The 16,425-nt window shown below is 37.0% G+C and overlaps 1 protein-coding gene across 5 annotated transcripts in view; it reads left to right on the forward strand.

Annotated features, from left to right (window-relative positions):
* Positions 1-16,425, forward strand: part of DIS3L2 (DIS3 like 3'-5' exoribonuclease 2) — a 526,830-nt gene that overhangs the window by 82,773 nt on the left and 427,632 nt on the right. For all 5 annotated transcript variants that reach the window (XR_013173119.1, XM_077155428.1, XM_077155431.1 and 2 more), the window contains exon 4: positions 9,925-9,978. Coding sequence is in view for 4 of the 5 variants with exons in the window: in XM_077155428.1 (XP_077011543.1) it covers positions 9,925-9,978 (54 nt within the window). In the remaining variant the exon portion in view is untranslated. The remainder of the gene's footprint in view (positions 1-9,924; positions 9,979-16,425) is intronic.

The following is a 16,425-nucleotide window of genomic DNA, read 5'->3' on the forward strand; positions in this document are numbered from 1 at the left end:
CACTTGGTCATGATGTGTAATTTTTTTAATAAGGCGTTGGATTTGATTTGCTAGTATTCTTTTAAGAATTTTCACATCTGTGTTCATTAATGAGATTGGTCTGTAGTTTTCTTTTCTTGTATCATTTTTATCTGATTTTGGTATTAGAGTGATGTTAGCTTCATAAAATGAGTTAGGTAGTGTTCCTTTTTTCTCGGATTTTTGTGAGAGTTTGAGCAGGATTGATATCAGTTCTTTCTGAAGTGTTTGTTGAAATTCTCCTGTGACGCAGTCTTGTCCTAGGATTTTCTTTGTGGGAAGATTTTTAATGACTGATTGCATCTCTTTGCTTATAATTGATTTATTGAGTCTTCTATTGCTTCTTGAGTCAGCATAGGTAATTCATGTGTTTCTAGGACTTTGTCCATTTCGTTTAAGTTGTCTAGTTTGTTGGCACATAGTTAGTTGTTCATAATATTCTCTTATGATTTTTAAAATTTCTTCATGATCTGTGATAATGACCTCCCCCCACAAATTTGTTTTTTGTTTATTTGTCTACTCTCTCTTTTTTTCTTCATTTTTCTACGTGAGAGTCCTTCAATTTTATTGATTTTTTTCAAAGAATCAAGTTTCAGTTTTGTTGATTCTTTCTATTGTTTTATTGTTCTCCAGTTTGTTTATTTCTGCTTTAATCTTTATAACTCTTATTTGCTTTTGGGTTAGTTTGCTGTTCTTTCTGAAGTTATCCAGGGGAGCAGTTAAACCCTCAAGCTTTTCTTGGTACTGTTTTTTTTTTTTTTCTATATGTTTGTTTTGTATTGCTCACCTTAATTTTTAATTTAAATAGATAGGGATCTGTTTTAAAGGAAAAAAAATCTTTATATGGCAAATATTTCACATAAATGTAAACATGCAAATCTACTTCATAATTGAGCAAAATTAACTTTTAGGCATAAGATTTAAAAAATCATCAAGGAATAAAACAATGAACCCAAGACAGAAATAACAAGAGCAATAAAAACATTTCATTAACTCTTCAATTGGTCTTGTCTTCCAACCTATTAATCAAGGCCTGCATTGTGAAAATTCACCTTTTCCGTCTTGGCTTTTTTTTTTTTTTTTTAACTTATTTTATTGTACAATGTAACATATATACAAAACAAAGAAAGAAAAAAGTAATAGTTTTCAAAGCACTCTTCAACAGGTATTTACAGGATAGATCCCAGAGTTTGTCATGGGCTACCATGTGATCATCACAGATTTTTCCTTCTAGCTGCTCCAGAATATAGGCGGCTAGAAGGTGTAAATATTTTTTTATTATTCTAGTCAACATTTTTTTTTTTTTTTTTTTTTGCGAAAAATAACATATACACAAAAAAGCAATAAATTTCAAAGCACAGCACAATTAGTTGTAGAACAGATTTCAGAGTTTGGTATGGTTTATAATTCCACATTTTTAGGTTTTTACTTCTAGCAGCTCTAAGATACTGATGACTAAAGGAAATATTAATTTAATGATTCAGTGATCATACTCATTTATTAAACCCTACCGTCTCTGTATAATTCCACCATGAGTTTTGATCTTTCTATCCCACTCTTTAGGGGTGTTTGGGCTATGGACATACTAACTTTTTCATGTTGGAAGGGGCTGTTAGTAATATGGTAGGAAGATGGAATGAGCTGATGTTCTGGAGAGGCTGAGCCCTCTAGGTTTCAGGACTTCTCTGGTCCAAGGACCCATCTGGAGGTCGTAGGTTTCTGGAAAGTTACCCTAGTGCATGGAACCTTTGTAGAATCTTGTTTTTGAATATAGGCATTTAGGGCAGTAAATTTCCATGTCAGCACTGCCTTTGCCACATCCCATAAGATTTGATATGTTGTATTCTGTTATCATTTGTCTCCATATATTTACCAATTTTTCTAGCAATTTCTTCCTTGACCCACTGATTTTCTACAGGTGTGTTGTATAATCTCTGTATGTTTGTGAAAGCTCTGATTCTTTGGTGATTATGAATTTCCAACTTTATTCTGTTGTTACAGAAAAAATGCTTTGGATAATTTCAACCTTATTGAATTTATAAAGACTTAGTTTGTGTACCAGCATATGATCTATCCTGGAGATTGTTCCATGTGCGCTAAGGAAGACTGTATATCCTGGTGTTTTGGGGTATAGTAATCTGTATATATCTATTAGATCTAATTCATGTATCCGTTGTTTGGGTTCTCTTTTTCCTTGTTGGTCCTCTGTGTGGTTGTTCTATCCATAGTGGAGAGTGGAGTGTTGAAGTCTCACGCTGTTACTGTTGATATGTCTGTAGCTTCCTTCAGTTTTTCAAATGTGTGCCTCATGTATTTTGGAGTTCCTTGATTGGGAGCATACACATTTATGACTTATTTCTTCTTGGTCAAGTGTCCTCTTTACTAATATTTAGTGGCTTTCTTTGTCTCTTATGATGTCTTTACATTTAAAATCTATTTTGTCTGATATTAGTATTGCTACTCCTGCTTTCTTTTGGTTACAGTTTGCATAGATCTTTTTTTATCCTTTCACTTTCAATCTGATTATGTCCTTGAGTCTAAGATGTGTCTCTTGTGACAGCATATAGATGGATTATGTTTTTTAAATCCATTCTGCCAGTCTATATCTTTGGACTGGTGAATTTAGTACATTAACATTCAAAATAATTGCTGTAAAAGTGGTTCTTGACTCTACCATCTTGTCCTTTAGTTTTTATTTGTCAGACCTATATATTATTTTCCTTGTCTCTTTTTTCCTTTAAATTACTGTTACTCATATTCTTCAATTCTATACCCTCCTCCAGACCTCCCTCTCCTGTCTTTTTTTTTTTTTTTTCAGCTGACAGGACTCTCTTTAGTATTTCCTGTAGGGCAGGTCTGTTGTTGACTAGTTCTCTCAATCTTTCTTTGTCTTTGAAGATTATAATCTCTTCCTCAATTTTGAAGGATAATTTGGCTGATAATATATCATACCACTACCTTCTTGCTTCCATGGTACTTCTTGAGTAGTTTGAAGTCAATGTTATATGCTTTCTCATGTATGTAGTTGATCGCTTTTCTCATGCTGCTTTCAGGACTTTCTGTTTCTCTTCAACACCTGATGATTTGATTAGTATGTGTCTTGGGGTAGGCCTGTTTGGATTTATTCTATTTGGAGTTCGTTGGGCCTCTTTGATTTATGTCTATTATAAGGGTTGGGAAGTTTTCCCTGATTATATCCTCAACTAACTTTCCCAACCTTTTACTCTTCTCTTCTCCTTCTGGGACACCAATGATTATTGTATTTGCACACCACTTGTTTATCCTTTCCGTAAGATCCAGGTGAATTTTTTCCATCTTTCTCGCCATTTGTTCTTTTGTGCTCTCTAGTTCATTTATTCTATCTTCTAGCTGACTTATTGTGCCTTTTGCTTCTTCTGATCTACTATTGTGTGTCTCTAGTGTATTTTTTTATTTGGTCTACTGTATCTTTCATTTCTACTGTGGGATCTGCCACTTTTCTATTTAACCTTCTGAATTCTTCCTTCTGAATTCTTTATTTCTTTCTAAATATCCTTAAGTAGTTGTTCCATATTCTGAGTCCCCTCTGGAATTTTGATTTGGTCATTTGGCAGAGCCATTTCTGCTTGGATATACATGTCTTTTGTGATTTCCTGTTGTGTTTGAGGCATTTGATGATTTTTTTTTTTTGCATGGGCAGACACTGGGAATCAAACCTGGGTCTCTGGCATGGCAGGCAAGAACTCTGCCTCCTGGGCTACCATGGCCTGCATTTGATGATTTTGATATCGATATTTTGCAAGTTGGTTTCCTTCACTCTTCTAAAGTTTTGTATTTACTTGGTTTTCACTGTAGGTTTCCTTTTGTGCTTGGTTTATCGGTTATTCTCCACCAAGTCAAGGTCCGGATCTCATATAGGAGATACAGTCCAGATTGAGGGTCTATTAGGAGCTAGGCTGCGTGCACGGGTACTTTAGTGGCAAAATGACTGCCCATCATGTGTGAAACTCAGGCTCAACTCCAGGCCTGTGCACCCCAAGAAAAAAAAAACGATAATAAAATAACATAAGAATATAATAAAATTATGAAACACAAAAACAAGAACCACAAAACACACCTCAATAGTAGTAGGCCCCTGAATCAAAGGGAGATACCCCAAGATATACTGGGAGTGAAGTCAGACTGGTGCCCACCAAAAGGTGAGAAAATTTAAGAAAAAAAAAAAAAAGAGAAATGAAATAATAAAAAATAATGTGAAAAATATGATTAGAAAATAAACAATAAAAGTATAAAAATATAAAATATCTATAAAACAATTACAAAATAAATAAAAAGTAAAAACCTAGGCAGATAGGGAGTTAGCCTGCCTGTACTTACCCCTTTTCCCCAGCAAGTTGTAACTGTGAGGCTCCTCCTCCCTCAGCCCCGCCCACCCTGGATACTGTGGCTTGAGGATGGTGTACTTGAGGTGGAGTCGGGTGAGGTGCTGCTTCCTGCCGGGATGGCTAGATTCCCAGTCTCTGTTGACCAGGTGGCTGCTCTCTGCCTGGGGGACTGGGGAGCTGATGAGTGCCTGGGGTATTAGCTGACCCTCTGTGCTAGTAGGTCTGCTAGACACTGTGCCTGCAGGGCTGGCTATTCCCACACCCAGCTGGGTGATTGCTGCCCCTGTCCCGAGGCCTGCCCCAATGGTAGATGACTCAGTTCACCTGGGTCCCTGCAGGAGCTGTCCACTATGACCCACGTGGGGAGGTCTCCCCATATGGCAGCTGGAGCAGCTGATGTGGAGGATGGTCAGTTCCCTCCTGTCACGTCACCCCAGGCACTGCTGCCTGTTCCAGTGGGGATCATGGTTACCCAGCCCACTCTGTTCTCCCCATCCTGATCCACCACTCTCCTCCCCAAAGCTACCTGAAGATTGTGTTTGTTTACTCACACCCCAGGACCACCGTCCTGGTCATTCTTTCCCCCTCCTCTGTCTTGTTTCAAGGAACAGGAGTGAACTCCTTCTAGTCCACTGTGCCATCTTTCCCAAAGTCCTCCCATTATGATTTTTTTATATTAATCTTACATCCCGCCAGTTTATTGAATTTGTTTATTAGTTCAGAGAGCTTTGTCATAGACTTCTCAGGATTTTCCAAACATAGGATCATGTCCTCTGCAAATCCAATAATACCCCTTTGAGCCTTTTGTCCTCCATTTTTAGTTCCCATCTAGTATTGTGTACTACATTTAATTGTCATTATTTCTTTAGTTTCTTTTCATTTCATTTTGCGTTTTAATTGTTGAAACACATATATAATATAAATCTTCCCATCCCAACCCTCCCAAGCATACCATTTGGTGGGATTAGTCACATTCACAATTTTCCAGTACCTTCATCAGCATCTATTTCTTTTGCTTTCCCTTCACCCCAAACAGAAATCGTACACTCATTTTGTATTAACTCCCATTTCCTCTGTCCCCCACTGAAGGTAACCTGTACTCTCCTTACTGTCCCTATTAGTTTGCAAATTCTCTGTTATTTTCTTTGTAGTTACCATGGGGCTTAAATTTAAACATCCTAAGTCTATAAATATCTTGTTGGCTTTGATACTAACTTAACAACTTCAGTAGCGTGTATAAACTAAGTTCCTGTACTCTACTGTCCCTCTCCGCAGTTCTTGTAAAAAATTATTTATTTATATGTTATATGTCTAAAGCCACTGATTTATCATTACATTTTATGCTTTAGCCATTTAGATCCTGTAGAAAGTAAAAAGTGGAGTTACAAATAAAAAACACAATAGTATTGGTATTTATATTTACTCATGTCATATCTTTACTGTTGATCTTGATTTCTTCATGTAGCTTCAGTCAGTTGTCTAGTGTCTTCTTCCAACTTGCAGAACTCCCTTTTGTACTGTTCTAGTGGTGTTGAAGTCTGTCAACATTCATTTATCTGGGAATGTGTTAATCCTTTCCTCATTTTTGGAAGATAGTTTTGCCAGGTACAAAATTCTTGGTTGGCAGTTTTTTTGCTTTGAGCACTTTAAATATGTCATTCCACTGCCTTCTTGCCTCCATGGTTACCAGTGAGAAATTGGCACTCAATCTTAATGACACTTCCTTGCATATGATATATTCCTTCTCTCTTTTGGCTTTCAGAATTCTCTCTTTCCCTTTGACATTCAACTGTTTTATTATAACATGGTGTAGTGTAGATCCATTTGAGTTTGTATTAATGGAATTTGTTTAGTATCTTGGATATATATTTTCCTCTGTTTTGACATTTCTTTGAGTATCCTTTCTGCCCCTTTCTCTTTTTCTTCTCCTTTTGGGACTCCCACATGTATATATACATTGGTATACTTGATCGTTCCAAGCTCTGTTTACTTTTCTTCATTCCTCTTTCTGCTCCTTAGAGTGGATGATTCCAATTTTCTTACCTTCAGGTTCACTAATTCTTTTTGCCTGCTCTGATCTGCTGTTGAACTCCTCTAGAGAATTTTTAATTTCTATTAATGTTCTTCAGCTCTTTTTGTTTCCTTTTCAGAACTTTCATCTCTGTATTGATGGTCTGTTTGTGTTCATCCATTATTTTCTTGATTTCCTTTAGTTCTATGTATTTTCCTTTGGCTTTTTGAGCATATTTAGACCAGTTTTCAGAAGTTCTGGTTTGTAATGTCCCAGGTGTAGTGTTCCTCTTTGATGGTTTCTAATGCTTTAATCTTCTCCTTTCGTTGGCCCATTGCTTTCTGTTTCTTTGTATGTTCTGAAACCTTAATTCAAAACCTAGACATTTAGGTATTTGAATGTTATCACTGAAATTTAGTCTCTGAGATGTCTGTTCCTTAAGCTTGTATCCATTAGTGTTAGGGTTGAGTGTTCCTTGAATGCTTGGAAAAAAAAAAAAGAAGAAGGAATAAAAGAACACCTTTTCCAGTCTTTGTAGATTGATCTGTACAAGTACTCTCCTTCAGGGCTTGTCCATACAACAGGCAGTATGAGGATATCTCTAGGGTGAAATGTACAGGGCCCCTCTGATCCTCTCTATGCATGCCTCTTGTCTTGAGCACATGTGTGTGGCTTTGGAAATTCCTCCATTTACATGGAAAAGAATGTTCCCTCTTACCTAGGAAACAGTTTCCTCATGGTCTCAGGCCCTGTATTGTTTGTCCTAACGTGAGCAATCCCTTGCTTGAGGCAGCCACAACTTGACTGCTCTCCCACAGAGTTCTGTAGGAGAGCTAGGTGAACTGCCTTTTATATGCAGAGCAAGTTTTGAGTCAGCAAGTCCTTCAGGTTACCACCAGAGAGATTGGACTGGAAGTATATTCTTCAGTATGTACAGGAAGGTTACTTTGGTTGTTCCAGAATGAGGACCAGGGATCCATACTAGGAACATACTAGGGCTGTTCTGTGCTGAACCGGTGAGGGGTTAGCGCAGGGGTCATTTAGGTTGCCATGAGATCCTAACGCTTTTAGATGGCCTTTTTTTTAAATTTAGTGGTCACCTTGTAACTGTAGTCCTTTAAGTATTTTCTGGAGCTTTGAGAAAGATATGTATGCCAATTTTTGCTGGTTGTCCAACCCCTCTGTGGGGGTATGGAGCCCTGAAGCATCTCATTCCACCATCTTTGTCTGGGCAGCAATTTCTTTTCTTTTCTTTTTTTTTGCTTGCATAGGCAGGCACTGGGAATCAAACCCAGGTCTCTGGCATGGCAGGTGAAAACTCTGCCTGCTGAGCCACCGTGGCCTGCACTGGGCAGTAGTTTCTTAATGTATAAATTGTCATTCTCTCGTTTTACTTATAAAGAGGAATAACCCTTTTGGATAGTACCTTAAAAGTCTGATAATGCTGTGAAAAGAAATTGATAATGATTAGCCCTCTGCATTGGTTTACTCAGAATAGATTTCAATATGTCTTCTGTAGGACCCTCCTAATAGAGTAGAGGCATTGTAGTATATGTAGCTTGTCTAGATATAAGTCTATGCACAAGGAGAAGTATGGCTGGTTGTTAGAAGTATGACTTAATTGAAGACTGTAATTGCAAAATCTCTAATAAGGCAGTTGAATAAATAAGATGTCAAAGTATTGGGGCAGGGGCCATCAGAGGCAAGGTGATGGGTTTTAGTGGAGAGCGACAGGTTTCTTTCTGGTCCATTTTTTTCTCTGTCCTTTCAATGACTTTTGAAAAGTTACAGAACCATTAAATTTTCACTGAGCTAGAGGGGATGATGGAAGAATATGAATTAAAAAAATTTAGGTCAAAAAAATGCCTGGAATCAGTAGAGATTTTGAGTTCTTAAAAAATTCCGAAAAGTTTGTTTTTATTTTTCGGAGTCTCTTCCCCTCATTAGGCTGTGAGCTTTGTGAGGGTAGAGACTATTTTCTATTATTGCTGACCATTGTATCCCAGTCACTTGGTATAGTGCCTGCCATGCGTTGTCAGTACATATTTCTTGAGTGAGTGAATGAATATTTAGGATGAAAGTAAGCTTTTTATTTCCCTCCTCAACCACAAATAGCTATTCTAGAGGTAAATTTGTAAAAAGGAACTAACTGGCCTTGGGACACTTTGCGAGCCTTATCTCCTAACCCTTCCACCTTTGACCCTAAGGGGAATTATAGGTGTTGGGAAAGAGTAAATATTTGTTTCTTAATCACCTTTGCTAATGCAGTATCCTCTACCTATACTACCCTTCTGATTTATCTGCAAAGTTTTACTCCTTGGTCAAGGACCAGCTCAGGACAGTCCTTTTAGCTTTTCCTAGTGCCTTTAGCCGAAAGTAAGCTGTACCTTCATACACCACAGTCTTCATGTTTGCTTTATAAATAAGGGCTGAGCTTTGTCATCATGCTCTCTCCCACATTTTCTTTCTCAGGACTTGAACATATATAGTAAATAATATATGCAACATATATAATTCAAATACTTGTTGAATTAAGAACCAAATAATTTGTATTAGTCTTTTTAGAGTTTTAATGATGTTGTTTACTATTGTATGACAATTTGTAATTTAAATATGGTGTACCAGTGAGAGAAATATTTTTGCCCTTATTTGTTTTGTTATTTATGTTTCTCTGAGTCTTTCAACATTTTAGGGAGAAATGTTATTTAAAATACTTTCTTATGACTTTCTTTGGGTGATGATAGCCTCCATCTATGTGTTCCAGTGGCCTATGGAATGCACTTGGAACCTGGGGAGGATTATAGCTTCCTGCAAGAGCCTAAAATACCGTACTGTGATTGAAAACGATACTTGCTTGCACCTCTGTGTATAAATAGAAGCAGGCCCTAATTTGGTGCTGGAATAACAAGGAGTTGAAGGCACACTGGGTGGCCTTGGCTACTGGAGCCAGATTCCCATTTCCACTAAGTGCTGGTGCTGGACCATTTTGAATTATTGACTTATTCAGCTCTGCAGAAAGGCTGGAGTGAAAAATCTGCATCCTGTTTCTTGAGAATTAGTATTCAGGGTGGAAATCGACCTGTATTGCTTTAAAAATTGTCACAGAAATAAGCAGTTGTGGAAAGGCTGTGGAATTTAGATAATGAAAAAGGCCATTGTCTAGTGAGGTATAATCTCTATAATCTTGTTCTTAAAGTGAAGAACTAGGTTTGAAGACTATTATATAAGAGCATATAAAACCCACTCAGCACCAAGCTTGGTTGCTTCTCACCTATGTCTGCTTGCAGCAAGGTGCTAGACTGAGCTTTTGTTTCTGACGGAGAGGCTAATGGAACCCTAAGTCACTGACATCAATGTGTTATTTATATACCAGCATTATCTGTGTGGTGTTACAGTCTTTATATATCTAAGTTGTTTCTTGGATCAAACTTTTAATTAAAATTTTTTTATTGACGAATACCATACATATGGAAACATCATAAGTGTATAGCTTAGATAAATTTTCACCAATTTTATTTTTTATTTTTAAAGGGTGTATTGAGAATTAATCCAAAGAAGTTTCATGAAGCTTTCATTCCTTCTCCGGTAAGTTCAATCATTTTACAATAAACTTAATGTCACATTTAATTTTTAAAATGTGCTCTGAAACTGAAATCATATATTCTAACTAAAAAGCAGAATAGTAAAACAAAATCGAAGATGGGAAAGGATTTGTTTCAAATTTAAATAAACAAAATTTTCCTTTGGTTAACAAGCCCTTCTGCCAGTCTTAAAATCACATTTAAAACGAAAAGGATGGCATGTGTTGTAGACTGCAGATAGCAGCTGAACCCATGCAGACTCTCACAGGTCATTTAATTGGATGCCCTTGGTTCATAGCTGAAAAGGTTTTATGGTTTTTTCCATTGATTTAAGTTAATCTTTCCTAAACAAATGTGCTATCTACTGCATGAACTAATCTACAAATCTGTCCAAAAGTAAGGTGTGATGTTCTCTCTCTCTCTTTTTTTTTTTTTTTTTTGCATGGGCAGACACTGGTAATTGAACCTGGGTCTCTGGCATGGTAGGACTCTGAGAACTCTGCCATTGAGCCACCATCGACTGCCCTGTGTGGTGCTCTTTTTTGAGGGGAAAATGGGGTGTCAATTTCTCCCTTTTCTTTTGTACAGGTGATAGGACTTGGTACAAGGCTCTTTACCCTTGGGCTTTTACACCCTAGCCTTATGTTCCTGATTCATTTTAAAAGCCTCGCTCTGGTTAAGGCAAGTTCACTCTGATAGGTGGTTGACTGTAGGTCCCTGAATAAGGCTTGATTGCTCAAAGCTGGGAGAGAAATATTCTTAAATTCTTGACCTAACTTTTCTTGGACTGCATAAATAGAATAGCTGTAGAATCATTTATTTTTCACAGTGGGGAAGACCATAGAGATAAATTTCTCATAGATGAGGAAATGGATATGTTTCAATTAATATATTTCATATTAAGTAACAAGTACACTGGGAATATAAGTTGTCTGTACTTCATAGGTATTATTACTGTTCCAAAAACCTGAGCACCTATTCTCAAGCTCAGTTTGGTCTTTTGTTTCCATGCCCTCTAGAAGCCAACGATTCATTTTCAGATTTCATGTTCAGATCTTACCCATTGGATTACGTAAAAAATATCACTGACATGCCAGATTATTTTTCTGAGTCATGTTCTAAACCTTTGATGAAGATGACATATTTGCCGGTCCTGGTACTTTTGTAGGACTTGAGGGTTGGCTTTGAGGTAGTAACTGAGCTGCCAGAACAATTTCATCATATAGTGCAAGTGCAGTTCATATGGGTGTTATACTCCAGAGTTTGCACATAAAGTGGAAATCACGTGCAGTAATTCTAAAAACTACCCATGAAAATCTCTTCAAAAGATGCTATGTTGGAGACTGATAAACCATCTCTCGATGAGTCCAGTATAATTGTTGTTTCTTCTGTGTTGGAAAGAATGACTATTTCTTCAGAGGTGTACCAGTTCAAGAAACTCGATTATATTAGGGGCTCTGCTGTGTGAAAAACTTGTATTTTTTAAGCACGAGCATCACACTCACTGCAGTAAGGCACTCATCCTTGAGAGGTACCTGGGAACAGAGCAGATTACAAATCTCCTGTCTCCTTTGCACTCTGAGGTTTGTTTTCATTGAGTACAGTGTTAGAGGGGCTACTACATTTTAACATGTTTGCTTTCTCTTTTCTGAATACATAGTTTTGAATTTTCTTAAGTTAAATCTCTTTTAGCAGGCTTTCTCTGAACATGTGTGGTGCCTAAGACAAAAGTACAAATGGAGACTTACATACCTTATGTCAAAATATTTAAAAGTTATAAATCAAAGTAACAAACTTAAAATACATTCCATTTTTCCTACTTTGAAATATATGCCTTCATCTTCCTGGGTTCAAACATAAAATTCCCAAGTTCCTTGGAGCTCTATGCTGAAGAGTGGCTGTCTAGGAAGTGCCCATTTATGGCCTTGTCCTTCTTGGCCTGTCCCTCCTTCCCTTCTTACTCTAGGCTCCCAGTTCTTCCTCTCCTGTTCTGCAAAGGCCTTCCATGCACAAATGTCTACATGTCCATGCTCTGTCCGCACTCCTTAGAAGCACCTGCCCTTTAGCACCTATCAGATAGTAGGGTCAGAAGAACAATCTTGGGTTTGATACCAGTGTAGCTTAGCAGTAAGCTTGGGACCAATAACGCCAGGTGAGCATATCCCATTTGGCCCTAAGAACTGCCTCCTGAAGAGGGTCATAGATGGAAGAGAGCCAGAGCAGAGGGCCTCTGAAGTGGGGGCTGAGTTAGGTTGCTGCAAGTTAAATTCATGTAATTTAAATTTACAGATGCTGTGTCTTCACTGTTTATCCTGGCTTATAAAAGGAAGCTAGGAAGCGGAAGTCAAACTGATTCAAAAGTTTACAGTTGTTCCCCTACTTGAAATTGTATTCCTGTCGTGGCCTATTTAGACATTTTTAGAAAGTTGTAATAATAGGATGGGCTTATTTCTACCATGTTTAAAAAAAACCAAACTTTTTATTTTGAAATACTCTCAAACTTACAAGATAGTTACAAAGTAATGCAAACCTCATACAGAGAACTTCAACACACCCCATTCCCTTTCGATACCTAGATCCACCAATATTAACATTTTGCAACATTTGCCATATCATTTCATCCGTCTATCCATTTATCAATCCATTTTCTGAACTCTTGAGTGTAGGTTGTGTATATCATGCTTCTTGAACACTTAGTACTTACAGATACATTTCCTAAGAACAAGAATATTCACTTATATAACTGCCTGAAATGAAGTTATCAAGAAATTCAGCATTGATATAGAATGACTAGTCTATATTCCAATTTTTTCACATGTCCCAATAATCCTTTAGAAGCTTTTTTCCTCCTTTATTGGATTCCATCGGGTATCATGTATTGCATTTAATTGTCATTGTCTGTTTAGTTGTTCTTTTTTTTAAATTGTGGGAACACATATGCAGTCTTTCCCTTCTCAGCCACTCCTAAACATATTATTCAGTGGGGTTAATCACATTCATAAGGTTGCAGTATCCTCACCACCTTCCATTACCGAAACTTTCCCATCTCCCCAGGCAGAAGCCCTACACCCATTAAGCACTAACTCTCTGTTCCCTTGTCCCTGAGCCCTGGCAACCTGAACTCTATTTCCTGTTTCAATGAACTTGCATGTTCTACAGTGTTTTCTTTGTAGATACATTGGGGTTAAATTTAGCATTCTCAATTTATGAAAATCTCATTGTCTTTGATATACACTTAACTTCAGTAATGTACACACAGTATGTTCCTCTACCTCTCTACTCCTCCACATTTATGTAGTTCTTGTCACAAATTGTATTTGTTTACATTATGAGTTCAAAACCGTTGTTTTATCATTACACTTTATATATTAGCCTTTTAGATCTTATGGAAAGTAAAAAGTAGAGTTAAAAATATAAAATACAATAGTATTGGTATTTATATTTACCCATGTCATATTTTACTGCAGGTCTTTATTTCTTCACGTGACTTCAGTTAGTTGAGTCTGGTGTCTTCTCCTTCCAAACTACAAAACTCCCTTTAGCATTTCTTGTAGGACTGGTCTAGTGGTGATGAACTCCCTCAGTATTTGTTTATCTGGGAATGTCTTTATTCCTCCCGCATTTTTGAAAGATACTTTTGCTGGGTACAGAATTCTTGGTTGGCAGTTTTTTGCTTTCAGCACTTTGAATATATCATCTCATTGCCTTCTTGCCCCCATGGCTTCCAGTGAGAAATTGGCACTTGATCTTATTGAGGCTCTTTTGTATGTGGCATATTACTTCTCTCATGTGACTTTCAGAATTTTCTTTGGCATTTAACAGTTCGATTATAGCATGGTGCAATGTGAGTCTATTTTGGTTTATCCTGTTTGATATTTACTTAGCATCTTGGATGGAGATATTCTTTTGTTAAATTTGGGAAGCTTCCAGCCATTATTTCTTTGAATATTCTCTTTGCCCTATTCTCTCTTTCTTCTCCTTTTGGTACTTCCACAATGCACATATTGGTATAATTGATGGTGTTCTTCAGATTCCTCAGAGAGGATCATTTTTCATTATTTCCTTTTTCTGTTCCTCAGACTAGATGATTTCAGTTGTCTTACCCCTAAGATCACTGATTTTTTATTTTCTAGCTCCAATCTGCTGTTAAAATTCCCTCTAGGGGATCTTTAATCACTCTTACTGTGATCTTCAGTTTTATTTGATACCTTTTCATAATTTCCATCTGTTCTAGTTTGCTAGCTGCCAGAATGCAATATACCAGAAACGGAATGACTTTTTTTTTTTTTTTTTTTTTTTTTTATAGATCAGATGCAGCTTCATTCAGCGTTCCAAGATAATTACATTACAATTAGGCAGTATTGTGCTGACCATTTTTTTTTTTTTAGACGTCATACCATTCTACATATGCAATCAGTAATTCTTAACATCATCACATAGATGCATGATCATCGTTTCTTAGTACATTTGCATCGGTTTAGAAGAACTAGCAGTATAACAGAAAAAAATATAGAATGTTAATATAGAGAAAAAAATAAAAGTAATAATAATAAGAACAAAACAAACAAAACAAAACAAAACAAAAACCTATAGCTCGGATGCAGCTTCGTTCAGTATTTTAACATGATTACTTTACAATTAGGTATTATTGTACTGTCCATTTTTGAGTTTTTGTATCTAGCCCTATTGCACCGTCTGTATTCCATCAGCTCCGATTACCCATTATCTTACCCTGTTTCTAACTCCTGCTGAACTCTGTTACCAATGACATATTCCAAGTTTATTCTCGAGTGTCGATTCACATCATTGGGACCATACAGTATTTGTCTTTTAGCTTTTGGCTAGACTCACTCAGCATAATGTTTTCTAGGTCCATCCATGTTATTACATGCTTCATAAGTTTATCCTGTCTTAACGCTGCATAATATTCCATCGTACGTATATACCACAGTTTGTTTAGCCACTCGTCTGTTGATGGACATTTTGGCTGTTTCCATCTCTTTGCAATTGTAAATAACGCTGCTATAAACATTGGTGTGCAAATGTCTGTTTGAGTTTTTGCCCTTAATTCCTTTGAGTAGATTCCCAGCAATGGTATTGCTGGATCGTATGGCAATTCTATATTCAGCTTTTTGAGGAACCGCCAAACTGCTTTCCACAGTGGTTGCACCATTTGACATTCCCACCAACAGTGGATAAGTGTGCCTCTTTCTCCGCATCCTCTCCAGCACTTGTCATTTTCTGTTTTGTTGATAATGGCCATTCTGGTGGGTGTGAGATGATATCTCATTGTGGTTTTGATTTGCATTTCTCTAATGGCCAGGGACATTGAGCATCTCTTCATGTGTCTTTTGGCCATTTGTATTTCCTCCTCTGAGAGGTGTCTATTCAAGTCTTTTTCCCATTTTGTAATTGGGTTGGCTATCTTTTTGTTGTTGAGTTGAACAATCTCATTATAAATTCTGGATATGAGACGTTTATCTGATATGTCGTTTCCAAATATTGATTCCCATTGTGTAGGCTGTCTTTCTACTTTCTTGATGAAGTTCTTTGATGCACAAAAGTGTTTAATTTTGAGGAGTTCCCATTTATTTATTTCCTTCTTTAGTGCTCTTGCTTTAGGTGTAAGGTCCATAAAACCGCCTCCAATTGTAAGATTCATAAGATATCTCCCGACATTTTCCTCTAACTGTTCTATGGTCTTAGACCTAATGTTTAGATCTTTGATCCATTTTGAGTTAACTTTTGTATAGGGTGTGAGATATGGGTCTTCTTTCATTCTTTTGCATATGGATATCCAGTTCTCTAGGCACCATTTATTGAAGAGACTGTTCTGTCCCAGGTGAGTTGGCTTGACTCCCTTATCAAAGATCAAATGACCATAGATGAGAGGGTCTATATCTGAGCACTCTATTCGATTCCATTGGTCGATATATCTATCTTTATGCCAATACCATGCTGTTTTGACCACTGTGGCTTCATAATATGCCTTAAAGTCTGGCAGCGCAAGACCTCCAGCTTCGTTTTTTTTCCTCAAGATGTTTTTAGCAATTCGGGGCACCCTGCCCTTCCAGATAAATTTGCTTATTGGTTTTTCTATTTCTGAAAAATAAGTTGTTGGGATTTTGATTGGTATTGCATTGAATCTGTAAATCAATTTAGGTAGGATTGACATCTTAACTATATTTAGTCTTCCAATCCATGAACACGGTATGCCCTTCCATCTGTTTAGGTCTTCTGTGATTTCTTTTAGCAGTTTTTTGTAGTTTTCTTTGTATAGGTCTTTTGTCTCTTTAGTTAAATTTATTCCTAGGTATTTTATTCTTTTAGTTGCAATTGTAAATGGGATTCGTTTCTTGATTTCCCCCTCTGCTTGTTCATTGCTAGTGTATAGAAATGCTACAGATTTTTGAATGTTGATCTTGTAACCTGCTACTTTGCTGTACTCATT

This window comes from Tamandua tetradactyla, chromosome 3 (genome assembly GCF_023851605.1).
Source record: "Tamandua tetradactyla isolate mTamTet1 chromosome 3, mTamTet1.pri, whole genome shotgun sequence".
Taxonomy (NCBI): domain Eukaryota; kingdom Metazoa; phylum Chordata; class Mammalia; order Pilosa; family Myrmecophagidae; genus Tamandua; species Tamandua tetradactyla.